Source organism: Leiobunum rupestre, chromosome 5 (assembly GCF_980474605.1).
Source record: "Leiobunum rupestre chromosome 5, qqLeiRupe1.1.hap1, whole genome shotgun sequence".
In the NCBI taxonomy this organism is placed as follows: Eukaryota; Metazoa; Arthropoda; class Arachnida; order Opiliones; family Sclerosomatidae; genus Leiobunum; species Leiobunum rupestre.
Window position 1 is genome coordinate 12,523,180 of NC_143388.1, and position 27,584 is coordinate 12,550,763.

The 27,584-nt window shown below is 36.4% G+C and overlaps 1 protein-coding gene across 2 annotated transcripts in view; it reads left to right on the forward strand.

The window, feature by feature from the left end:
* Shrm (shroom) overlaps positions 1–27,584 on the forward strand; it is a 311,815-nt gene that overhangs the window by 176,348 nt on the left and 107,883 nt on the right. For both annotated transcript variants that reach the window (XM_090175035.1, XM_090175036.1), the window contains one exon: positions 6,151–8,794. In XM_090175035.1, coding sequence (XP_090031161.1) covers positions 6,151–8,794 — 2,644 coding nt within the window. The remainder of the gene's footprint in view (positions 1–6,150; positions 8,795–27,584) is intronic.

Below are 27,584 nucleotides of genomic sequence, written 5' to 3' on the forward strand. Positions count from 1 at the left end.
AAATTGGGGGGAAAGGAAAATAGAGGAAGAAAATTGGGGGGAAAGGAAAATAGAGGAAGAAAATTGGGGGAAAAGGAAAATATAGGAAGAAAATTGGGGGAAAAGGAAAATATAGGAAGAAAATTGGGGGAAAAGGAAAATATAGGAATAAAATTGGGGGGAAAGGAAAATATAATAAGAAAATTTTGGGGGGAGGAAAATATAGGAAGAAAATTGGGGGAAAAGGAAAATATAGGAAGAAAATTGGGGGAAAAGGAAAATATAGGAAGAAAATTGGGGGAAAAGGAAAATATAGGAAGAAAATTGGGGGAAAGGAAAATATAATAAGAAAATTGGGGGGGAGGAAAATATAGGAAGAAAATTGGGGGGGAGGAAAATATAGGTAGAAAATTGGGGGGGGGGGAAGGAAAGTATAGGAAGAAAATTGGGGAAAGGAAAATGAAGGAAGAAAACTGGGTGAAAAAAGGAAAAAAAAGGAAGAAAATTGGGAGAAAAATGGAAAAGTAGATATTATTAATAATAATAATAATAATAATCAGCTAGGCTAATACTCTTGGCACCACCTTAGGCAAGCGACTTTTGAAGCCATTAATTCAGGTGGCCGGGTTAATTATACAATATGAGAAAACGGTTGTCAAAATTGTTAAAAGGGGGTATGAAATTCTAAATAAAGTTGATAACCGATAGAAATAGTCGAAAACTATCGCTGAACAGTGTTGGAAATAAGCTTCTTTAAAAACTAGAACGTTTTAAAGACTTCTAAGTGAAAAATATAAGTTATTTTAATTTCTTCAAACTTTGGAGTTAAAATATAGGGTATTATAGAAAATTTAAAGAAATTATAGGAAAAAAGGAAGGACGTTAAATTATAGGACAAAATAGGAAATATAGGAGCTGTAGTCGCCCTGCAATCGCGAAGAATATCATTCGAGAATTACGAATGTAAATTGAGTACATTCTAGATAGAACTAATTATTATTTTGGAGCAACGGATTTGGTTGGACCATTTATTAGAAAGTTCCCAAAACTTCGAAATTATTCCAAAACTAACTTTAATAAATAAATTCCTTTTAATTCCATTCAATAGCAAAAAAAAAATCTTTTATTGAAATTTACCGGTACATTCTCGAATATCTGCGTGGCTAGGATTCTCAAAAGTGCATAAACCCTTTTCGTAAAAAATGACTCCTTGTCTAGTTCGTAAAACGAATAATAAAGGAGAATTTTGGCAAACGTTCGCCTGGAAAACGAATTAATTTGCATTTTAAGGTAGTCGTTAAATTTGAAAGGTGGAGTTCAGAAACACGGCCTGGGAACTTTTACGAGCCTTACTCGCCTCACCTCGTCCCGAAATTCACCGTTCAACCGGTAGTGCTTCTCATATTTTCGGATTCTGTTACGAAACATTTTTGTCTGGTCTGTCGCGAAGGCTTTGAAAGAAGCCACAGGAGGTTGTACGTGACTCACAGCTAACGGGTAGTTTCTAAACTGGCGAATAAAGTGACTCACACGAGCCAAATAGGTGTACAGATTTCGCAATTTGAGGAATGAGTCAGACACGTAAGCGTGGTCGGGTCTTGATCCCTCAAATTCTACAACAGGCATCTACGAGTGAAGTCATCGATAGATGGCTGATCGTGGTGCAATGCTCTACCATTTAGCCTAGAGTTCGGTGAAAGCTTGATTGCGTTGTCCCTTCACGCTTGACGGAGCTGGATATTGAAGCTGCAGTAATAGTTAGCATTCTATCTGACCGTTTTCCCGTCAATTCGCTCTGCTACGCGAATCATTATGGCCAAAATTGATGTCAGTGGGTGGATCTCATCGCGTACCGGATACGTAGATGGCCTGCCTTAATTGGTAAAAGCGTATGGTGCTATCCTGGAGCTTCGTGGCCAATCACCGTCGTTGGATCGTGTCACTTGACGTTATTATCTGTTACCAAATACCGCCGTTTACCTTATATTACCTACGTGGTATTAAAATTTAATCGTTCATTTGGGACACATTTTAGCACGGCCCAAGTAACTGTGGCAAGACTTTTACACCACTGGGGGTGCAGGGGGTACAATTTGAACCGGGTGCCAATCTGATGGGGAAACCAAAAACCGTTATCATTCATACAAATTCCGCACAAAGTGTTCCTTTTTAAAGAAAACTTCTAGCCAGTGGTTAATAATGGCTAGAGGGGAGATATTGCATATAAAATGTTAAAATGACTAGTTTGATAGTATTACTTATATGTTTATTGGTTATATATGTGGTACAAATATTATAAAAACAGTTAAAACACTTCAAAAAATATTTTCCAAATTAACAAAAAAAGTTGGTCTGGTGGAGACTGCGTATTTAACTTTTTGTTACGTTTATTCTAAATCATTATCGGTACTGTCTTCCAAACAATGATCCTTCGCAATCATTTTATCGCCAAAGTAGCTCAAATTCTGGCAACTTTAGGCGGAATGTTCGTCAAAATAGCCCAATTTGGCTATTTTACATTTATGCAATGATAAATTTTTTTCAGTAAAAATTATACTAGCCACTATTGGCCACCAAATGGACTATTGTCCAGGCCGTTAAAAACCATTAATAACCACCATTATTGGCTACTGGCTTTTTCCACCTTGGAACACTAAATCTTAAAATAACTTAAAAGTCGCCGAAATCAAGGCGAAAACCAGTTCCAAAATTTCGAAATAAGAAATCAACACGGAAAATCGTATTATGAAATCTCAATATCAGTTTCTGATTTATGAAATCACTTTTCAAAATACCACAAGTTTGTACACGCTGTACCTCTTAAAATATCTTTAAAGCAAAAAACTGTAAGAGTTTATATATTAGTAGTCTTTAAATTTTGAATTTTAACTGATATTTTCGAAGGTTTATCTCAATTCACTTACTCTTTTATGGGACTCGAAATATCAAAGATTGAAAAAAAAAACCCCCGTTCTTATCCGGATGCGTATTAGCTCTTAACTTTCGTTTTGTTATCGAAGCACTTTTCTCTTGGCGTTTTTATAGGTCGCTTTCGGTTCTTATGTTTTGAGATAGCCATATGGACCACCAAGAATTTTTTTCCGAAAGAGTGGGCCCCTTTCGACTACATTCGAGTCGAGATTGACTACGTTATTGAGTGAAGCTAAACCGTCCGTTTTAGCGCTGAGTGTCGAACTGCGCGCCCACTATAGACATTTCCAGCCACTGTTTTCCAATCGTTGAAAAAGAAAGGAATAGGATTTTTTCGGCTTGTTGAAAGAACAATAAAAGTGGTCATAAATCTGAAAACGTTTTATTGCGCCCATTTAAATAACAATTCGGGCTTTCCTCGATTTGCAGACGCCGAAACTTGGAGAAACCAAAGGAAATTACGTTGTTTTGGAATTGCTTTATATTTTACTACCGCAATATTGGTCGTAAAACGGATGGTTATGGACTTGGGTACGCGTTAAAGGGCGTATGAATGATAATGTTTACTTGAATTATGTTATTTTTAAAATATTAATTTTTATAAAGTTAGTTTTAAGGGGGAAAAGTGACCTAGAGGTCGGTAACGGTTAATCATTATCCATGATTAAATTGATTTTTTTGGGAAAAAATGTAAACAAAGAAATTTACCGGTTAATATTTCGGAAAATGATTAAAAAATATGTATTATTCGTTTTTTCGATTAATTTTACAAATTTATCAAAATATTAATCGGATAATATGGAAATATAAATTACTTGATCAAAACGTTTTACGAATAATTTTGAGAGCTTTATCTATTGAATAAAAGTTAACCATCCCCGACCTCTAGGGAAGACTACAGTGGCCATTGTCTACTTTCGCGCTATTTCAAGCTGAAGTTCTGCTGAACTCTTTTAATTTTGTATTTTAACTTATAAAATTAATATTTAAGCGTAGAACAGCCACTTGTTTAGTGCTTAAAATAATTTTGACAATTTTAAATTTTAAAATAATTAAGTTATTACGTTTTAATTCGGACCCCCGGAGCTAAACAAGTTGGGCAAGCGCCCAAACTACCCTTTAGTTAGGACCTTATATCTCAATAACTATTAATATTAGAATAACCAAAATTATTTTAAGCACTAGAGGAAGGTTCAGCCTAATAAGAAAAATATAATTCAATTATGTAATGGTTAAAACAGAAACGTTCAGCTTGAACGAAAAAGAGGCTTTTACTGTATTCTTCCCCCTTAAGTTCCCGCAAGGTGGTTTGACAAACAAAATGTAAGATTTAATTTTAGTCTGCTAAATAGGCGCTTGGATTTTTAAGCAGATGAAAATCCAACGGCTATTGAGTTTCTTTCGTGGTCCATTAGGTGATACATGAAATGGTTAATTTTATTTGTATTAACAGTAGTCGACCTTTAGAAAATGGTGATCCCGACCTGGAAAAATTACGATAACGACCTTCAAAATATTTAATTAAAATAAACTAAAACTTGTTAATAAAAAATATTATATTCAGCTAGGCTAATACTCTAGGCACCACCCTAGGCCTAAGTCATCTAGCGACTTTTAAAGCCATTAATCCAGGTGGCTAGGTTACAATGCGTAGGAGGGTGGTGGCAAGCCCTTCATGCCACGCGAGCCAACACTAACTATTACCGTTACCCTCTACAAGTTTTAATGAAAGGGAAACCGAAGAGCTCGGGGGAAAACTCCTTAAACCAGTGACGTAATTAGTAGGAAATGCAAGTACATCTTGACCTTAAAAATGTCGAACCCGATCTCATAAATAGGGATTTAGCAATTTCACCTCGCAGCAAGAAGAGCCTGGTTCGATCCCAGTTCCTGGAACTGGGTGAAAACTCGGAACAACTCCTTCAGCGTTGAGGTTGCAAGTTCTCTACCCACTGGTTTAGAAGGCTACTTCTATAAGCCTTACCTAATACAGCGAATCCCTGTAATGCCGCGTCTATACTGATTACATTCCCACCAGGGACTTCCATGGATGACTATCTAGCTCATCTGTATTAATTTTTTATCTTTAATAAAGTATTTCTAAAAGTATTTCTTCGAAATTGAAATATTAATTTTACCAATCTTAAAAAAGCAAGAAATCAAATCTTTAAAAATTGTGTTTACCATCCATTAGTCGTTATTTTTCTTAGTTCCCTTTTTACTCCTTTAGGCCTTAGTTCTCTTTCATCTTCTTCGTTTAGTTTCCGCCATCGTTTACTTGTTGCATACATTTATCGGAAATTCTGTTCTAGCGCGCATTGAAGGAGAAAAGTATTAAAAAAAATAAACATCTTCAATAATGGATGTCGGACCTACTGGTCCGCGCCGCGAGGATCAACCTTGTAAAGAGCCGTAAGCCTAGCCTTTTAAGAATCTGTTTGAACTAGAAAATGCCAGCTACTTAAGGCTGGTTTTCACTCTGGTAGAAACCCTAGGAAGGCGAGCGTCAACTACGCGTTGGGCCCGTTCGATGTTTTTGAAGTTGACGCTCGCATTCGGACGGTTTTTGCCCAAATGAAAACCAGTCTTTAGTCTTCTACTCCGTCTTTGTTTGTTGAAGATTTCCGAGCTCGAAGCCTTAACCCGGGACTCTCATCTTTCGAACTGAACCGAGAGTTTACTCTTTCTCTCGCGCTTAAGTGTCTTTACCCTCGCTAGCGTTTTTTTACGTTTTTAATATTTCTAAAGATGTTTTTTCCATCCGTATTATATGTTTTGGGGTGCTCTAAATCAGTGTTGGCAAAAACAGGTTTTTGCCGGGACAAGTGGGAAAAACTGGTAAAAACCGGAAAAATGGAAAAACCTCTTTTCATGCTAAATTAATCATTGATATATCTATTAAGTGACTAATTTGGTCATTGTAAATAGGAGAAATGAAGAAATGCCAGAAGAAGAGTCAATAGAATAGAAGAATATACTGCTTTTATTATTAATTTTTTATTTAATTTTGCCACTAGAGGTGGAAAAAACCATGGAAGTACGATTTTCAACACTGTTTTTAACAGGAAAACAATAGATGGAAAAAACCGCGGAAAAATCTAGTTCTTTCCACCCTTGGCAAAATTGTGCCAACCCTGCTCTAAATATACCCTGAAAACTAGACTTAGACCTTTATGTACTAACTTAATTTTTTTTTACTTATTGATAATATGCTAATGTCTTTTCGTTTTGAAATTTCAGAACTGGATGGGATCATTCTGGAAAGTTGTACCGCAGCCAGAGCTACATTAGCGAGCTGATTCCCGAAAGACCTCGACGCGAATTAGAAATACATCATAATCGTAATCACTCCAGCGACACTACGAGCTTACAACCATTCCATCGTCTCAGCTACTGCAAAACGGACTCCCTGGACTATCGCCAACAACAAAGCTTTGGTCACGTCAACAGTCGATACTCGAGTAACGAATCACTGAGTAGTTGGTCCGGTTCGAACTATGGAGTTTCGAACGCCCGAAGCACTCCGACGTTGCCACAAGCGGTAGAAGAAGAATCCGTCCTGAACAATTCGATCCATTGCGGTTCGAAAGCGAATTCGGTCTACCCCGCGTTGTCGACTCCCAATCTCGACCAGGAGGATATGGTGACCAGACGCTTTAAGAAAGGTTCAGTCTACGAGGCGTTGGCCTCTAAAAGCGGGTTCGACTTCGCGCCCGTTCTCCAAAGTCGACAACCTTACTGGGATAAATTGGATAATCCGGAGTCGATCCAGAATCACGGTTACAAAATGAACGACGGCATTAACAGAGGCAAGTCATTCGGCGAATCGAATTACAGAAAATCAGAGTCTTCCTCCGATTGCAAATACGTTTCCGAGGAGAGTTTGGTCATCAAACGGAACCAGGATTACAAGAGCAACGGGACGGCACAGGCTTACGAGTCCTCCAACGGACATTCTTCCGGAAAGTTCGGTCACGTTTCCCCCAAGGAAGAAGACAGGAACTCCCCTCCGCCTCCCCCTCCGCCGGTCCGGGACTCTTCGATCGGCAAGTACAAGGAAGGCTCGCACGAAAAATACCCGTCGTGGCCCGTCACCACGAGCGCTATGCCGTCGTCCTTTTCGGCTTCGTCCAATAACTGCAGGTCCCACTCTTGGACGGAACAGACGGACTATCCTAAAGAAAGACTCGTGTATTCGCGACCCAAGAAAGGCTTCAAAATCTCTACGCATCAACTTCAGCCGGTACTGGAGAGATCGTCGGAAAGTAGAAGGAACGGTAGCGGAAGTAGTAACGATAGCACTTGCACTTTGACCCCGAAGGACTATTGTAGCGATTTGGATTCCTCTCTTCAAAAGGCCCTGGAACCCATGACCTCCAAGGACATTGATTTCGATAAAATTTCCAATTCGTCGTACGCTCCTCGCTGTTACGGTGACCGTAACTTTAACATTCCCTCTCCTCCCGAACGCGACGTGCCTCCTCCGCCGACGAACCCGTACAAGGACTGCGCCAATCAGGGGGACAATTACCTCAACAAATACAACGATTTTTTGCAACACTTCGAACGCGGTACCGAACCGCAAAGTTTTGACAGTAAGCATTGGGAAGTACCCGAACCGAAGCGTTATCAAGACGGATACGAAGATACTAACACGCCGTTCCTAGACAGGCTTCGAAAGGACAGCGAAAGTATGCCCAACGTTTGGCCAGCCACTATTAGTAACGACACGGAGACTGGTAGCGAAAGCGGAACTTGCGTTGATTCGGTTGGAAGTAGTACCAGTAGTCAAGAGACGTTGAAATGGCACGGATCCTACAGCGACCTGAGTTCCCTTAGCTTCCAAGTATCGAACCGCTCCTCGTTGTTCGACAGCGGGATTTCTACCATGCCGGACAGCGGAAGATTAAGTCCTCAGTCGTCGTGCGACGGAAGCGCCAGCGTGATGACCGAAGGAAGCACCCGCGCTCAGGTGGTCGCGCGTCACGGATACCAGAAGGAAAACATCGTCCGTAGTGCCCGAGTACAGCCACCCAAGAGACACGACTCCGAAAGCGTCCTTTATTACTTGTCGGAAGCCAGACAGCAGAAACGGGCTCAAAAGGGTTATATGGCCGAGAAAGAACACAACCACGAGCGTAAAGGTTATCCGATTGAAATGCATTCTAATCAATACCCCGAAAAGGAAGGGAACTACGGCGTTTCGGAAGCTGCCAAAAATCAACGACACTCTTTGAGCGGTGACAACCAGAGACACAGCAAGGCGGAACCGCAGAAACCGACGGGAACTAGAATGTCCCTGACGGATTCGGAAGATGGCGGTCAAAGACAATTATTCTTGGATCCTGAAAAGAGACACAGGGTATCCGATCCGGAATTGAAGGCTTTCCAAAAACAAGCCGTTTTGTCCTTTTACCACAGGCAAACCGGACACGATAGTGGTCATCCTTCTCCGTCGTCACCCACTTCGCCAACGTTTCCCGACATTGGTCAAATGTCTCCGAACGCCAAGAACGGTTCCCCAACTCGACCTTCGCCTCCCAAATGGAACGATTACGACAGACATCAGTCCGAGGCTCCTTCCAGTAGTTCCAAGTACTCTGAAAATATCGGATCGTATTCGTGGTCGGTGACGAGTGTGCCTTATAACAATTCGTCAGTGTTGGTGGCTTCGGCGGTCAAGTTAGAGGCGCCCCACCCTAGTCAGCCCAGACGATCAGTTCCACCGCCGCCCGTGGACCAAAGTTCCTTGCCTGATAAACTTCATCCGGTCAATGGAGCCGAAGTCCGAAGAATGTCCGCGTTCCATCCGTCCAGAGATGAAATCATCCCCTGGGAATCCCTCGGCGAATACCACCCCAAGACGACAGAAAACCACAGTCAGGTAGGACTCTTTTCGCTGTTGTTTTATTTTTATTGTCTTTGCTTTTTTAAAATCGTAAACTTTTATACTGCCGTGCAAAGCACAAAAGCATTAACGACCAAATTTTCGATTTACAGATTTTGGTTTTATTTCTCTAATTTTATACGTTAAATTCAATTTTGAACTAATTTTCTTTGAGAAATGACTTGTTGCAAAACGCATTATTTTGGGTTTTTGCATTATTTTCAAACCAAAAAGGCATTAATGTGCTTTTTTTCTTTAAAAGTCAAATCAAAACGCGTTTTTTCGCGTTTTAAGACATCGTTTTAATGATATTTCTGAAATATCGTTTGGCCTGTAAATTGTTTAGTACCATAATATAATTTGAGTTGAAAAATCCAAGTCTACTATATAAACTTGAAAGAAGTAAGTTGGGGTATCTTAAGGCAAAGAAAGTTTGAATTTCGCGGGTTTTCTCCATATTTTGGTTTTGGTCTTTAATGCTTTTGTGCTTTGCACGGCAGCATAACCCCTTCCTATAAATCTTTACACGTGAAACTGGCTAATGCACAATCTGTAATCACTTTTGTAAGGAATCCATACCTCTACTTGGAATGCTTATCGCGGCAGATTTTCAATGTGGCTGACGATTTTTTTGACGTCACTATGTTAACTTAACAAACAACTACGTGAGAGGGGAGCGTGCGCAGAGGGGATTTTTTTTTTATCTCGTAGGCGGGACCAAAGCCGTCAGAGTGGTCTTACCATACGCGATACTATGGCAGGATAAGCATTCCAAGTAGAGGGATGGATTCCTGCTTTTGTACAGTCAGTTTATTACTGGGCGTGGTCAGTCCCTCGTTTTAAACTTATCTATTTCCCTACACTTACTAGTCACTTGAATATTCGGCTATTGAACCTCAAACTAACTCTACCGTTCAGTGGCTACTTACATGATATATTTTATTTCCTGGTTTTTCGAATGTCTTGAAGTCCCTAATCTTAACCAGATTCGTTTTCAAAATTGGATATTATATTTTCCTGGTTATTGATCGCCCAAATAAAATCCAAAAAAACTTTTAGCAGAAATAGGAACCTATTAAAAAGTTTCAGGGCAGTATATTTTACGACTCGGACGTCGCTAGCTTCGCAAATATTTCAATTAAATGTTCCGTTCTCGTGACTGCAAATCTTAGCGTGTTCTCTCCATTTAAAATGTCCTTGGAGCGTGCCGAACTCTCATTAGTCCATGGCACGGTCTTAGAAAAGGAACTTTTCAATTTTAAGATTTCCCCTTTTCTTCGTAGAATGAAACGTCAGTCGATCAATAAGAAGTCGGTGAATATCGAATTGGGAAAAAATTCGAGGGTTTTTTCCCGTCATTAAATTAAAGACATTCTCACGCTATATTGTCCGAGATAAAGTTGAAAAATCCAATTGAAACCCCCCCTCGCTTTTTATAAGATTTTGAAAAGAGGCCGTTTAGGTTTGATACCATTTTTAATTACATTTCGCCAACCTGAGATTCCTTTTTCTATTTGTTCCTCTTCGGGGAATCTGGGGTTCCGCGAACTCTCTATAAACTTAGCTAGTAAACCGAAACTATCGAGGTTAGCTTTATTCCCAACGCGACGATTATTGATTCGAATTAGTGTAGCTTCCTTCTTTTTCGATTACGATTAACTCGAGGGTCTCGCAAAAACCAAGGTTTGGTTAACAATTGATCACTGAACCCTAATTACGGAGCTGGGAGTTGGAGCTTTCGGGAAACGCTAAAAGAAAAAGTTAAATCTCTTGTTAGCTCAGGCTTAACTTTAGCGATGAAGTTGCGAAGTCAGTGTTACTGTTTTTTCCCTCCCTCTGGGGTAAAACTTAAGCCTTACATCGAAAATAAAAAGAGCATAGTGCCGAAAAATAACAACGCTAAGCTCTCCCGAAACTTGGGACCTTTTTATCTTAATCTTTTACATTTTAAGCATCGACCAACCTTTTCTGTTTTGGCACGTGGATCAAAAATAAATTGGGTATAGATTTACATTTTTTTAAATCAAAATGGTGATAATTTTGGTGAACCAGGTGTTTTACTTGGGTTGGAAAAAGCCGGCTTTTTTAAAAAAAAACCCGACCAGTGGTTTTATTGGTTAAAACCGGTTTTTGCCTTATAACCGGCTAAAATATAAACAGTACCTTTTACTTATGTAAGTAGAAATTGTCTGCAGTTATTGTCGTAAATAAGAAACTAAACAAATAAAGCGAAATAACTATATAAAATAACAGAATTGTTTTGATTTCCTCGGGAAATTCCCCCTAGTTTTTGTTTATGACCCGCCGACAGAAGCGAGACAGCTGGCCAAGAAAGAATATTTTCAACATATGGACAAGTTTGGACTAAATTACCTAACCGACTTGGTTATGAAAAGGCCGAAAAACTGGTAAAAGTAAACCGGTTTCTAAATATTAAACAAAAAATAAACTAAATTTCTAAATAAAAACTATTATTTTACTAAAATATTCATATTGTAATTATTTTAAAAAAAATCCAAAAAAATCTGGATTTTTTTCAAGTGACTATAACCGGTTTTAACTAGGTGGCTACCCTGACTTTCAAACGGCTTATAATGACACCTCAATCGTAATTTAAAAAGGGCATTTTCAATATTATCCTTTCATTCGGCGCAATGACATCTAGCGGCACTTTTTTTAAGGTGGAAAATTTAAGAGCTTAAACTACGCGAATATGAAATATGGAAATTGAGTTGGTTAGATCCGTTCACGCCGTTGAAATTAATCCTAGCGACCGAATTTAGACCTCGACGTTGACGATAATTAGCGCTTTAGCCTTTCGTAAATACGTGTATTAGCTTTTCGCTCTATTTGTTAAATATCGCGAAATACGTTTTGGGGTTTCGCTCTGGTCGTGTTGACGGAGAATTGCTGCCTCAAATTAATTTCCCAGAGTTTTCCCCTAAGCCTCGCGCTCAAACCACCTTCCACCCCTGTTTGGGGCTTCCCTACCTGCATCCGGGGAAATAAACTTTCCCGTTCTCGGGGCGGACACTACTCGAATACTCACCTCCGCGCGTGCTATAATCAAATTGTCATCTATTAAAATTTAAAGGCAAACCCGACGCCGCTCTAATTAAAGATGAGTATTAGACGGTGGAGCTCCCCCTAGCGACTATTTCCAAAATGCTTTCTCCGTTTTCTATTGGTTCTAATTAGTTCATTTAATAAAGGCGGGCGGTCTGGCCTTAACGAAGGATTGAAATTTCTCACCTTTCGAACGTACTCCATTGGGAGGGCCCTTTCTCATTAAGAAGAGACTCGGGGAGCTTTCCAAATGTTTCTCAATAAGGATGGCCTTACTTTTGTTACCGCATTGTTAACTTATTGATGAGTTTTCTATTGTTTGATTTGGATGGAGTCCCCCCCCCAATGGTTACTTTTGTATAAAATTTGTTGTTGTCGTTTCTGTGTTTGGTTAATTGCCAGAGATTGTAGACCTTATATAAATATCTTTGTTTGTCGGCGGGAAATATTTGTTTAGTCTTTGATTGCAGATTATCTTCGCTTCGTTTTAGCGCTCGAGGGACTTAGGCTTTGTTGCGTTTTATTTGATCCGTGAATAAAGTATATTTTTCAAGTAAATACATTGCACCTTAATTAAATTGATCTCGGTTAATGAGAAACGTCGGCTAACCAATTATTTTTTTGAATAAAAATCATGATTTTTTGCAACCCTGTGTTTTAGGCAAGATTCCCGATTGAGAAATTCAAATTATCAATCTTAAATTATGATAAAATTGGCGAATAAGTAGATAAATCCGTAAGGAAAAGGGATAATAAAGCTAAACCCTAAATAAATTTGAAGAAATTTAAAAACTTACTAATAGCTCGTACCGATAGGTCTTCGAGCAAACAAAAAACGGGAAACTCGGACCAAATAGATCTTCGAGTGAATAATTAAATTTAAAAAAACAAAAATTAAATTATCTCGAGTTGATCAATACAATTCGAGTACGACATCCAAGACGCGTCCTTTTCAAACATATCGAGTATTCTTTTCTACCCGAATAAGAGTCATCTTCTTTTCGATATATAATACAGTCGACGGAAGTCAATTTCGAGGCAATTCGGACTCTCCTATCAATATCGAATTTAGTCTCATCATAAAATAGCTTTCATTCCTTTTCTTTCCTTATTTTCGTTCCCGCCAAAAGAAATTTCTTCATAAATCCTTTTCTTCGCGTCACTTCGAGATCTTCCTCAGCCTCGCCCCTTATCGGGGGCTTCCTATCGCGCCACCGATTGCCGCGCCATCCCCCGCGATAACGAGATTGTAAAAAGGGCTGTGGGCTCACCAAGGACGATTGTCTCTACTCCTCCTCCGTCGATAGATGGCGCTAGCCTTGAGAAAGCGAGTGGCCTGACGACGATTCATTTTCATCATCTCTCCAGGGTTGGAACCCCAGCCCGAACCCCACCCTCTTCTGTGCAATCTCTCGTTCCTACCCCTGATAACAATTCAATTGAGAAGATAGTTTTTCATTTGCGAACAATATTACTATATATATTATACTATATATTATATAAATATATAGTTTGCTAACTATACAGGGTGTCTCAAAAGGTTATGCAAGGATTTGAAGGAGTTGTAGGGGGTGAGTTGAGAAGTATACCTGTTTTTTAAATTTTCCTACGATGAGTTAAAAGAGCGCCAGAGAGCTTCAAAGTGTGGCCTACTAGCCCCTGGAAGTAGGCTGCAACAAGCGCAAAACCTTTTGAAACGCTCTGTATATCATGTATAATATTATTTTATATAAATATATAGTATGCTAACTATATGTATTGGAGGGTTGATAAATTTATTGACAGAAGCGACATGCATATGAAAAAATTCTTTCCCTTTTTTGGTAAAATTCTTGCATCGTGACAACAAGGACGTAAATTAATATGATAGTAATACTGACGTGAAAGTAATACCTGAAATGTTATTACTTTGAAAGAGCTAAAATATACCTTGTCACGTGTACGTCACCGCTCACTTCGCTCAGAATTACTCTCATTTACTTACGAACTTTTATTAGCTTTTTTGTTGGAATTTTCCGAGGGGCAGGTCATTTCCTTGATTAACGACGCACCCACCAAAAGATTAAATCCGATTTAATCGTTATTATTTTGATTAAATTCAAGTTAATTACGATTAAGTTGATTAAATCACGTTTAATCATGATTAGAATGTTTAAATCTGATTTAATCATAATTAAACCTGTTTAAATCTGATTTAATCATAATTAAACCTGTTTAAATCTGATTTAATCATAATTAAACCTGTTTAAATCTGATTTAATCATAATTAAACCTGTTTAAAATGATAAAAACCTGATTAAAAATTATATCGTAATTAGTATGATTAAATCGTACTTTAGTTTTGATTTTAATGATAAATTCTCTATTCGACCGATTATATTGATTAAATCTAATTAAAATGATTAAATATAATTAAAATGATTAAATATAATTAAAATGATTAAATATAATTAAAATGATTAAATCTAATTAAAAATATTAAATATAATTAAAAAGATTAGATCATGATTATAATGATTAAATCTCGTTTAAATTATTAAATCCTGATTAAAATGATTAGATCATGATTCGAATGATTAAATCTCGTTTAAATCGTTGTTAGATTTTCTAATCTTGATTAGATTTTTTAACCTTGATTAGATTTTTTTAATCTTGATTACCCTGATTTAATCACGATTACCCTGATTTAATCACGATTACCCTGATTTAATCACGATTACCCTGATTTAATCACGATTACCCTGATTTAATCACGATTACCCTGATTTAAACATTTTACTATGATTAAGACGCACCCAAAATGGAAGTGACCTGCCCCTCGGAATTTTCGAAATGAAATTTAAATAACAATAAAGGAGAAATTTTAAGAAACAACGAATTTCGAACATATTTTAATGGAAAATTACTTCCGATATACTAATGAACACAAGGGGGTAATCACTCGTAATTATTTTGTACACTTGATTAATGATTTTTGTAAAATAGTCTGTGATTACTTCCGGTGATTATTTTGAATCCCCTCGACTAAATATTTTTAATTTTCGTATATAAAACATTTTGACAATAAATGAAAAAAATCAACAAGATATTAATGAACCGTTTCAATCGGCTTTATCAACACAGTGACATTTTGACATCCACTTTCTTATTAGTGGCAAAGTTTTTGTCCTTCTGGTCGGGCGTTTAAATATCCCCATAGTAATTTTCCATTTTGCTCATATATTTTCGCATACCGCCTGCCAATCAAAATATACGCTGTTCTTTTTACGTTTTCCATCCTTGGCTTCCCCAGGGCCATCTAGCGGCGATGTTATTAAACTCTGGAAATTCTTTATCTTTTTCTCTCTACGAAATCTCCCGCTTTCTCATCGAGCTTTGTCCCCCCGAAGTGCCCTGGTGTCAAAAATATATCCCATTACTTCGTTTCCACGCTATTATGACCAAAAATAGGCAAACGCAGCGTTGCCAGACGTACGATAATTATCGTGCACGTCGATAATTTTGATCTAATGTTTGGACCGTACGATAATTTCAATGACGTTATATATAGTAAGATTTTCGATAATTATCGTGCACGTCGGTAATTTCGATCTAAATTTTGGACGGTACGATTATTTCAATTGCGTTATATATAGTAAGATTTGCGATAATTATCGTACACGTCGATAATTTTGATCTAATTTTTGGACCGTTCGATAATTTCAATGACGTTATATATAGTAAGATTTTCGATAATTATCGTACACGTCGATAATTTCGATCTAATTTTTGGACGGTACGATTATTTCAATTGCGTTATATATAGTAAGATTTTCGATAATTATCGTACACGTCGATAATTTCGATGTAATTTTTGGACCGTTCGATAATTTCAATGACGTTATACATGTATATAGTAAGATTTTCGATAATTATCGTACAAGTTGATAATTTCGATGTAATTTTTGGACCGTTCGATAATTTCGATCTAATTTTTAGACCGTACGATAATTTCAATGACGTTATACATGTATATAGTAAGATTTTCGATAATTATCGTACACGTCGCTAATTTCGATCTAATTTTTGGACCTTACGATAATATCAGTGGCGTACTACATAGTAAGATATTCTCAATAATAAACTTTGCGCGTACAATTTATGAACTATTTTTTTATTTGATTAAAACTAACTTTTAGACAAGTTTTGGGTTTTAGTCCAGATGTTGAAAATTGGTTAAACTTCATTTAAGTGTTATTAAAATGTTGATTTCTCAAGTTTAACGTGAATTTTTCTACAAAATCTATTTTACCGCCAATTATAATTTTGTTTTCCTAAAATCGATATGTTTTGGCAAGACTTGGCAACGTGATGCCTAGAATGATATTGAATTTCTCGGTAGCTACTACCAAGATTCCGGAATAATTACGTCCGAATGAAGCCGCGCAGGCCGTTGCTAGTTTTGGAAAATCGATGCCGTTTAAATAACGACTGAATTAAGGCTTAATTGATAACCCGAAACGTGTTCTTTGAAAAAGGCTATAAATTTCCATAATTATTTTCTTACTTATTTAAAATTAACACAACTGAGCCACTAAAATCAGCTTGTGGTGAGTTGGATGTAGGGTTTGAGTCTATTTGATCGATTCCCAAATGATCGAACGGGTCCCATTTGATCGAATTTCCATTTGATCGAACGAAATTTGATCGAAAGATACTGTAGGGCAAAACTACTAGTTTTTGGGAGTAAATCGAAAAGGCAACATCTAATCAGAATGAGATACAGTAGACTCTATGAATAATAATTATTTCTTTAAACTGTACTAAAGAAAAATAACCATAGTACTTCCTAAAAAAACCTGAGCGCAGTGACGTAGAAAACAAAATATTCTCTCGGACATAATTAATAGAAAGACCTATTAAAAAAAACGAACTCTGTACCTAATTTTTAGCAGTAGAAGGGCCGTGAACGTGGTCAGACCCCTCGTATACAACGGTGGCTTAATACAGTTAAAGCAATGAATTATTCCATCATTATTCCTTCTGCACTTCATATTGACATTCGGTAAAATAAAAACATACCAACTGGTACTATAAATACTTTTGGATTCGATCAAATAGTATTCGATCATTTGAAGGTTCGATCTTATGAAACAAATGACAAATGGAATTTCGATCAATTGCAACGTATAATGATCGACTGTCGACACATATTTTTCGATCAAATGGACCAACACCGGATGTAGGCCAAACAAATGTACTGTGTAGATCATTTATATTCCTTTATTTCCTCTTGATTGTTTAATTTGAGTTTGTATCTTGTCTTTTCAAATTTATCATTTATTTTATTTTGTGATTTCTCAAATATCTTAATTTTGTTCCTGAATTCGTTGTTTGTAAATCTCCGTATTTTCCTGAAATTCAATTCAATTTATTAAATGAATTTCTGAATTGGCTGTTGTTGTTGAATCAAATTTTATTTCTTTACCTCTCGTCTATTTTTCTAGTTTCGAAATATAAAATATAGACATAACATTGTAGGAATAGATTTATCAGTAGAAAAACTTGGGTTTTAGTTGAATCTACTATATGATTTAAGGTTGAGCGAATATGTATCGTATAGATCGATAAAATTTTTGATGGTGGAAGTAAAGAGATAAGCTGATTCGAAACGATACCAGACTAAGTCTAACGACGAAGAAATTTATTATTAAATTCCAAAACAATTGTTTTATTCAAAATCATCTATTTTATGGGGGCTTATTATTTTTTCAAGGGCTATTCTGTAAAATTAAAAAATGACAAAAAAATCATGATCTGCCAAAAATGACAGTGCGCATGTGGAGAAGGGGCGGATATCGAAAAATCAAACCATCGATTGTGTAAGTTCAATTTTAAGTAGTGGCAGTATGTTACGCTACATCTGGTGTTTAGTCCAATCATAAACTAAATGCTTAAGCGGACGTAAAATATCTGTTCACTTTTGGTGCCCAAAACTTAAATTGGCACCATCGACCGTATGTCAAAACATTTCATTAAAATCATTTACCTCGCCATTACAGACCGCCACGGTTTGAATTTGACCAATACTATTTATAATTTGATATCTCGATACCAGCCTCTTCTGCACACGCACATTGTAATTTTTTACGGAATTATGATTTTTTTGTCATTTTGGATTTTTACGGTATATTCTCCCAGCATTACCTGTAGAGCAAAGAAAAGTATATTAATTGATTTGTATAGTTAAAATTACGTTATATTATAATTTATAATTTTTTCTAAATGTTTTCTAAATGTTTTCTAAATGTTTTCTAAATGTTTTCTAAATGTTTTCTAAATGTTTTCTAAATGTTTTCTAAATGTTTTCTAAATGTTTTCTAAATGTTTTCTAAATGTTTTCTAAATGTTTTCTAAATGTTTTCTAAATGTTTTCTAAATGTTTTCTAAATATTTTCTAAATATTTTCTAAATATTTTCTAAATATTTTCTAAATATTTTCTAAATATTTTCTAAATATTTTCTAAATATTTTCTAAATATTTTCTAAATATTTTCTAAATATTTTCTAAATATTTTCTAAATATTTTCTAAATATTTTCTAAATATTTTCTAAATATTTTCTAAATATTTTCTAAATATTTTCTAAATATTTTCTAAATATTTTCTAAATATTTTCTAAATATTTTCTAAATATTTTCTAAATATTTTCTAAATATTTTCTAAATATTTTCTAAATATTTTCTAAATATTTTCTAAATATTTTCTAAATATTTTCTAAATATTTTCTAAATATTTTCTAAATATTTTCTAAATATTTTCTAAATATTTTCTAAATATTTTCTAAATATTTTCTAAATATTTTCTAAATATTTTCTAAATATTTTCTAAATATTTTCTAAATATTTTCTAAATATTTTCTAAATATTTTCTAAATATTTTCTAAATATTTTCTAAATATTTTCTAAATATTTTCTAAATATTTTCTAAATATTTTCTAAATATTTTCTAAATATTTTCTAAATATTTTCTAAATATTTTCTAAATATTTCTATGAAGTTCCAATTTCTTCAATTAAGAAATCGTTGTCTGAAAGCAAGGCCCAGAAATTTGATGCGAAACTTAGCTATCTCATGGAGATGTTCGGCAGAGGTCTTTTTAGTTTGTAATACTACTTTTTATTCAGTATGGTGACCCCCAAACCACCCACGACCAACTAGCTCGGGTCTCTTTTGAAAGCCAAATAGAAGCCGTTAGTTATACAAAGTCGAATGCGGCGCCCGGGCTTAAACTGAACTTGCCCGCTTTAGAAAGTGTTTACCGTGTCGCCGGGGCCGGAAGAGGAGACTGGATGGACACGTGGCGATGACAGATCCAATATTGGCCCGGATATGTCGGCTGGCGTCCGTCTTGAGTCCACACACTAGATCACCCCAAAATACATCGCGCCCGAGGTTCGGCTTCCTCAGGATTTACGTCATCGGGGAGCGAGGGGGAGTGGATGAGCCGAGAGACTATATCGCGTTGTTCGCCGTTTGATAGGGTTAGCCCCGTGTCTGTTGCTCCCTCTGGCGTTTTCGCCGCGAACCTTCGATATTAAACTTCGCTGTTTGACGTGAAATGAGATTTTCGCCGCCATTTTCTCGGCATTTTGACACTTGGCGGTGCCACGATACAAGGACGTTTAAAAGTTTGGTCGGTTTCGTCGAGAAAGAATTTTTGTTTGTCGCCGATCTAAGTTCCCTTCGCCCGAGCGTTACGTAAAAAGACTATTATGGGATGAGAGCTTTCCCGCAACGCTCTTTTCCGCTTTTTCAATTTATTTTCCGCTAAAGGCAGAATTTTATAAAACGCTCTCGGTGGACGATATTTATAGAAAACATAAATTGGATTTGACTTTGGACTATATGCTTTTTGGAAAAATTTAATATTAAAGTGGGGAATTAAATTTTTGTAAAAACTAGTCGTACTATAGTAGCCATTCCCAAATTCAAAAGGAATTGAGCGATTCCTTAGTCTTGTAAAGTGCATTATTTCAAAAGAGTTGTTGTCGTATTTGAAATTTGTTAAGTGTTTCGTTTCTTTTCAAGCGTAATAATATTTAGCAATATCGTATAGTTTTTACATTAATCGGGAAAGATGAGGTTTCTAACCTAAACAACACATATCCCATTATCTAAGCAGGGCTTGTATTTAAGGGGGAGGTAACAAATTAGAAAAATAATTAGGCTATCGGCAGCACATCAAAGTTGGGGTAATTATTTTTAAATAATTTTTTGATTTTTTTAATTAAAGATAAAATTATTGATAAAAACTTTGATTACATTTTATATTTTTTTAGAGTTGGTCCGAAAATAACTGTGAACATTTTTCAGATTTTAGTTCTAGAGGTAATGCATTAAACAATTTGGGTCCCAAGTAAATAAAGTTTAATTTTTTATACGTAAAATCAGCCCTTATAAATATATATTTTCTAATTTTCTCGCGTGGCTTAATTAAACTCGTCGATTGGAAGATTCCGCATCTGGCAACGGCGTTTAATTTATCTCCAATCAAACATTTCTTATTAGTTTTGCGCGCCGGGCCCTCGATCCAATCCATCCGTGTTTGCAAATTGAATGGTTCTCCCTCCAATCCTTTATTTTTTAATTGGTTGAAGTGGGGGGTATGGAATTTGGAATCTCTATTTTACGCGCACCGCGAAGAAGTCGATTCGTCTGTTAATTGAAAGGCAGTCTGTGGGTGGTGACTAATTTAGCGGGAGGTTAACTTTCTACGCCGCGCCGCCGCTCCATTGTACGGATTCGAATAGCGTGCAACTGCGGAACAGATTTCTCAATGGATATTGAGCTCATTCTGCCTATTGTGCATTTGAATAAGGTCCCGTAGCTCCGACTACTCTAGAGTTAGAATCGAAGAACACGTATTGATTCGAATAACGGGGACAATTATTGAAAATGTATAGGACTTCACTTTTTTATTCAGTTTTCCCTCGTATAAGAAGTTCTTTAGTTCTATCGATCCTGACTTCTTTCCTAGATAACTTGCTGACTACATTTCCGAACAAACCATTTCCTGAGACTGAATTTGGTATATCCGAAATTTTAAGCGCACTCAGAATTCTTACAAAATCTCGTATTATTGACTGACAAATTAACGATAAACTTTCGGCCAGGTCTCTTAACTTTTATTATGTCCATTGACATTTACAGGGCTCGTACACGACCTGGAAGACCTGGAAAAGTCAGGGAATTTGAAAATGTTTCCAAAAGGTCAGGGAAAATTCAGGGAATTTGAAAATGATTAAAAAATGTTAGGAAATAGTCAGGGAATTTGAAAATGATTCAAAAAGGTCAGGGAATTTGAAAATGATTCCAAAATTAAGGGCAGGGAAAAGTCGAGGAATTTTGAAATGGTCCAAAAAACTAAAGTAAGGTAAAACCTTTCAAATTAAAAAAATAAAGCAAGGTAATTTTAAAATGACCCCAAAAAATCAGTCAAATAAATTTTTTAAAGATGTATTAACAATACATAATAAATATATTTTTCAAGATTTTACCTTATTCTACGAAAATGATCAGGAAAAATTTGGCAATTTGGTCAGGGAAAACCTGGAAATGTCAGAGAATTTAATTCCGGAAATTTTGTGCAGGCAAACTATTCATTATGATTCATATATAATCAATTAAATTCGTCCAGTTTGAACCAAAAACTTACGAAGCCACACGCACAATGGGCTCTCAGATCCTCCTGCGAGCAATTTTAAGTGCTACTTTGGTTCGGTCATACTCGAGACTAAAATTGTTCAGCTTAGAGGCATTTCGATTTCGAGAGAGAGAGAACTTCGTTCTTTCGCGAAAAAGACGTTTCTTCGCCGGAATTCAATTGTGAAAAGATAGCTACTTCTAGTGCCTGTCTAAATGTAGTGCCACCCATATTAAAAGCCTGTAAAAAACCGCTGCAAGCGGTCTTTGTTTAAAAAAAAATACTTTAAAACTTTTGACTGAGTTTTCAGGTACAAAATGAAAGTAGAGTTGGTCGTCGAAAATTTTAGCGAACCCCTGCAGCTAACTGGTTTGAATTCCGAACCGTACTCGCCAAATCCCTCGCAGCTAGATTAAACGTTTTTGTTGAATTTCTATCTCGAAGACAGGAAAATGTTGGATTTGGCATCTATTTTATGCCTACCTATTGTACCAAGCCGCTAAAATGTTTACAGAAAGCCGACATGTGAATTGTTATTGGTGGAAAATTACCTCAACCTAGCAGCTATAGGAGCAACAAACACAACACCCCACACAAGAAGAACGCAACCCGTCCAAAGTCGTGGATTTTCTCGTGTACGTTTTTCATTGGCTGGACGCTTTAGCGCCTGCTGCCGTCGGAAGGGGAAAATTTTGAAATGGGCTCCCCCCCCCCCGCCCGTAAAACGTTCAGCGTAAAGGCTCGTCCAATGAAAATCGTACACAATCCTTCGTTAGCGTGTTTAAAGGCTAGCTGAGTTATCCTTGTGTTTGTTGCTCCTAGCTAGTAGGGTTGGCTGGTTTATACCACACTGGTTTAAAACAAGTAATTTTTTTAAAAAAACAATGTTTTTTTTAATAATTTGGTTTTTTTAATTAACTAAAAGTTATTCCAAAATGTTTTTACATTTTCTTACCGAAATGATTACATTTCTAAAATATTTACAAGGTGACCACATTTCCTATATTTTCAATACTTTCCTATTCACCCCTTAGGTTTTATCATGTAGTATATAACCGGTCGTATATAATAAAGTCGTATACCTTCTTCATCCTACATTTCATTTAATTTTATCTACTGTTTTTCAATAAGAATCCTTATTTTTGCTTTAATTCGCTTGAAAATTTCCTATTTTTTCTATAAAATTTTCGAAGCATTTTCCTGGTAACCCTGCACTTATACAAAATCAAAAATTAAACTAAAACTTAAACTTTGTTCTGGTCATGTGAGACTTGTAATAATACTCATATTAATTTTAAGTTGTTTTGTAATATTTATGCACGGTTAAACAAAAGCCAAAAATAGATTAAAAGTAAAACAAAGTAGTTTTAAAAAAAAACCCGATGAAACAAAAACTTGATTTAAAGCAAAAAACTTGATTTAAACCAAATAAACCGCTTTTTTGGGTTTTTATTAAACGGTAATAGTTAGTGTAGGGAGCTGTTGGCTCGCGAGTTATGAAGGGCTTGCCACCACCCTCCTACGCATTGTAACCCGGCCACCTGAATTTTGGCTTTAAAAGTCGCTTGATGATTTAGGCCTAAGGTGGTGCCTTGGGTATTAGCCTAGCTGATTATTAAACCGGTTTCTTTTCCCTACCCTGATCCCTGTCAAGTGTAAATAAAAAAAACAAGACTTACGAATTGTTAAGAGTGTATATTTAGTTTTATTTAAATATAAGTCTTAAATAAATGGGGACCAAGGCAACCGAAATAGATTCAATTTGCGCTTTTCCAGCAGCAGCCCTCATGTTATCATCAACAAATTATAACCAAAACCAAACGGAACACTGCAATATTTATATACGTATACGCAGGTCTTTCAACATTTATCTTTCGCTAAGTTGGTTCTATTGCTCCGCTATTATTTGAACAAAATTTACAATATGAAAAAAAATCTATATAAAATTTTACGTAAGAAAAAGAAGTCGGTGTATCAAGAGCGACCGTAGAGAAAATTCAAATAAAGCAACTTTGGGAAACTGAGGCGGCATCGGTACTGAGGGTAACATATACAAGTATGGCGTAAGGGAAAAAGTACCCCTGAGATAGGGCCGTCCTAAAAAGAAACCAGGCTTTCGTTTCAATAAATTCCGATTCGCCATATTGAACGGAAGAATTCCACAGATCGATCCCAGCGCCATCTAGCCGGAAGAAAGAAAACGGCAAAAGTTTCGTATTGAAATGTTATCTGTCTATGTTGGTACATTGCTTCGTTCCACGTCTTTCACTCGTTTCTCTTGACGCCGCACCGGGTTGGCTGGCCAAGCTTTACCAACACTGCCAGCTTACCCCGGGCATTCCTCTACGCGTTGCTACGTACATTCGAGTCTAACTTGGCACCAAGCGCGGAACGATGGTTGGGTTTGACGGTGTGGAATAGTTATACTTCCCTCCGGGATCGAGTTCATCGTAAACCCGAACCAGTATCTCCTAAGCCTTATACATTTCGAGGAATTTACTCTGGAAAACGTAAATAACGGTACATCTGCTCGACGTCCAAAACGTTTCGGTTAGGTTCCATTTAAAAAGATTCCCAAATCTAACACCAGGGGGAGTCTGTTTCGTCTCGTGACGACGCCAGCCAAAAAAATGCGAAAGATTTGGCACGCGTTCGTGGACTTTTGCGAGCTCCCTTTACGGCGCAGAGAAAATGGACTGCAGGGGTCTCATATTTTAAAATTTAAGCTATGGGTTCTATAATTCAAGGTTCGGAATTCGTAAGTTGAACAGCTGTTTCGAAAGGTCTAGGATAGTTTTTCCTATTCCAAGTTGTAGATCGTTTTGATATGTTTGTTTTTGTTTAAGAATGCGCGCCGTAAATAAATATTTACGCGCTGAATAGGTATTTCCATTAAATAAAGTTGAATAAATATAAAATGTTCTTTCGAACTAAAGGGGTCAGAACAGCATTATTTTCAATATTTTTAATTTTATTATGAATAACGAGGTCATAAATATAATGGTATGGGAACAGCTATAAAATTAGTATTACATATTTTTTAATGAAAATAAAAATAAAAATAAAACTAATAATAAATAAATAATAATAAAAATTAAAATTAAAAATATTTTTATTTTATGTTTTGATGCGGCCAAAATTAGTCGGGTTTTAATATTTTAATTTTTAAATAAAACCATTTCTTGTGCATTTTTAAACATACGTAAGTCCCTAACCAAACAACACTAAATATTTGCCGTGTATCCAAGCGTATTGCAAAATAGATGTATAATAGATCAAACCCCTGTAGAAGTGTTCCAACCGTTTTGCACCAGTGTACAGGGAGAAGCGCACCACTAGCTTAAACTCGTGTAACCTAGTAGTACAGTCAAAGGCCAACAATATATAAATTTTCTTAAGTGGCAATTTATGGTAAGCTATCATACTGGAAAGTCAAATATTGTTTTAAGAATATTTGAATCTTTTTTTGAAGAATGTTTGAATCTTTTTTTGAAGAATATTTGAATCTTTTTTTGAAGAATATTTGAATCTTTTTTTAAGAATATTTGAATCTTTTTTTAAGAATATTTGAATCTTTTTTTAAGAATATTTGAATCTTTATTTGAAGAATATTTGAATGTTTTTTTGAGAATATTTGAGTCTTTTTTGAAGAATATTTGAATCTTTTTTTTGAAGAATATTTAAATCTTTTTTTTGAAGAATATTTTAATCTTTTTTTGAAGAATATTTTAATCTTTTTTTTGAAGAATATTTGAATCTTTTTTTGAAGAATATTTTAATCTTTTTTTGAAGAATATTTTAATCTTTTTTTGAAGAATTATTTTAATCTTTTTTTGAAGAATGATTTTAATAAGTTTTAATAATCATTTAAAACAAAATATATTTAAATCGAAATAGTCCTAAAATAATGTAGTTTGTGTGCGAACGAGCGGGTAGATGGGATCAAATGCCAAAGAAGAGGATCTTGAAACGGTGTGAAACTGGGAAGATATTGAAGACCCACTGTGGAGTGGCTAGTTTCGGAGAGAAAAGATTTCGCGGAAGTAAGAGATAAAAAAAAGAGAAAAACACTCCAGCTTCTTCAACGAAAGAAAGAACCAACCAGAGAAATAAAAAAGTAACAACGAAAACAACAAAGATTAAATGGCTTTGCGATGAATTTGAACTTTCCCAGAACCCCAGCCAGCTAATAAAACCTCGGTGTTGAGTAAATAGTACTTATCGCGGACCATTAACGAAGTTAATCCGTCTTATCCGTTCTAATTAAGATCGGAAACCGAGGCTAATAGAGGGTAACCGTTACTACCTCCAATTAATCTAACCTTAAATATTTGATTTAATTCACGGCCAAATTCTGATTTCGTAAACGTGAGAAATTCGAATTTGATCCCTCAGGGAAGAGGTTCACCTACTTGATACGCGTTATTATCGTCGCATTTTGGCTACTTTTAAAATAATTAAAAGATAATATTGACTCTGTCTATAACCGGCGGCTTTAAAATAAATTAAACGCCATTAAACGACCTCAAATCGGGGCATACTCTCCATCCGAAATGGAAGCCACGAGCGGTGATATATTTTTGAAAGTAGAGAACGAGGCTTTCGTCCTACTTAGATAGATAGCCGCGCTGGACGCGCTCCGTTGGACGCTGTATCGTTCGCTCCCTCGCCGGATATAGTCGGCCAAATATTGCCTGCCGGCTTATGTAAATAAATGCCTTCATAAATCTGGACCGTCGTTTCTCTCTATCTCTCGGCCCGCGACTTCGCTATACCAATTTCCTTTACTTGTCATCCAGCCGCGCTCCTTCCACGAACGGTATAGCGCCTGCATCGTCATTTTTCCCTCATAGCTTCGCCGAATTTCCCAAACCGAGCGTCTTTGTCTCTCTCAAGGTCTCGAGCATATCCGCGCCTTAGCTGACAGTTCTGTTTATCACTAGACGAAGGTTAAGGTTGCGAATCACGTTTCTAAGAGAGGATACGCGGACCCGGTTTGACTCGGGGTGATACTAGGCGGACCATACCCCGTTGTCACTATCTTGGTCTCGCGCACTCTTTCATATCGCTATTTCCCATACGATCGGCTCTCCCGTCACCCAAAACCTCGATATTTATGACCAAGGATTGGTCCGTGCTTCCGAGTGAGAATGAACAACCGCGCCACGTCAATATTGATATTAAATCCCTCCAAAGATCCGCCACCTCTGTTATTTATATTGTGTAAAGCTCGTGTCTGTTTTACGGTGATGTATCACGGTTGGTACCTTTATAGCGACGTAGAATCCGAATATTTATTTATTTATTTATTTATTCAGTTACAAATGATTTAGTGTATCCTAGATAATCTATTATATTTGGCGATTAAATTACAAATTACAAATTTTTTCTACCTCACTGACAAATTGTGAGCGAATGAGTAGTTTTATAAAATTCCATAATTCTTTGAATTGTGGAAAACAATACGCTCCCATTAAAATAAGAATGACTGAATCATCTGTTGGCCTCATTCCAAATGGGAACTGATTTGTTGGCCATAATCGAACAGATTTGCTGTCCTTAATCGCCATACGAACAGATTTGTTGGCCTTAATCGCCATACGAACAGATTTGTTGGCCTTAATCGCCATACGAACAGATTTGTTGGCCTTAATCGCCATACGAACAGATTTGTTGGCCTTAATCGCCATACGAACAGATTTGTTGGCCTTAATCGCCATACGAACAGATTTGCTGTCCTTAATCGCCATACGAACAGATTTGCTGTCCTTAATCGCCATACGAACAGATTTGTTGGCCTTAATCGCCATACGAACAGATTTGTTGGCCTTAATCGCCATACGAACAGATTTGTTGGCCTTAATCGCCATACGAACAGATTTTCTGTCCTTAATCGCCAGACGAACAGATTTTCTGTCCTTAATCGCCAGACGAACAGATTTTCTGTCCTTAATCGCCAGACGAACAGATCTGTTGTCCTAATTTGGTATACGAACAAAGCTGTGGACCAAATTCGATATGCGAACAAAACTGTCGTC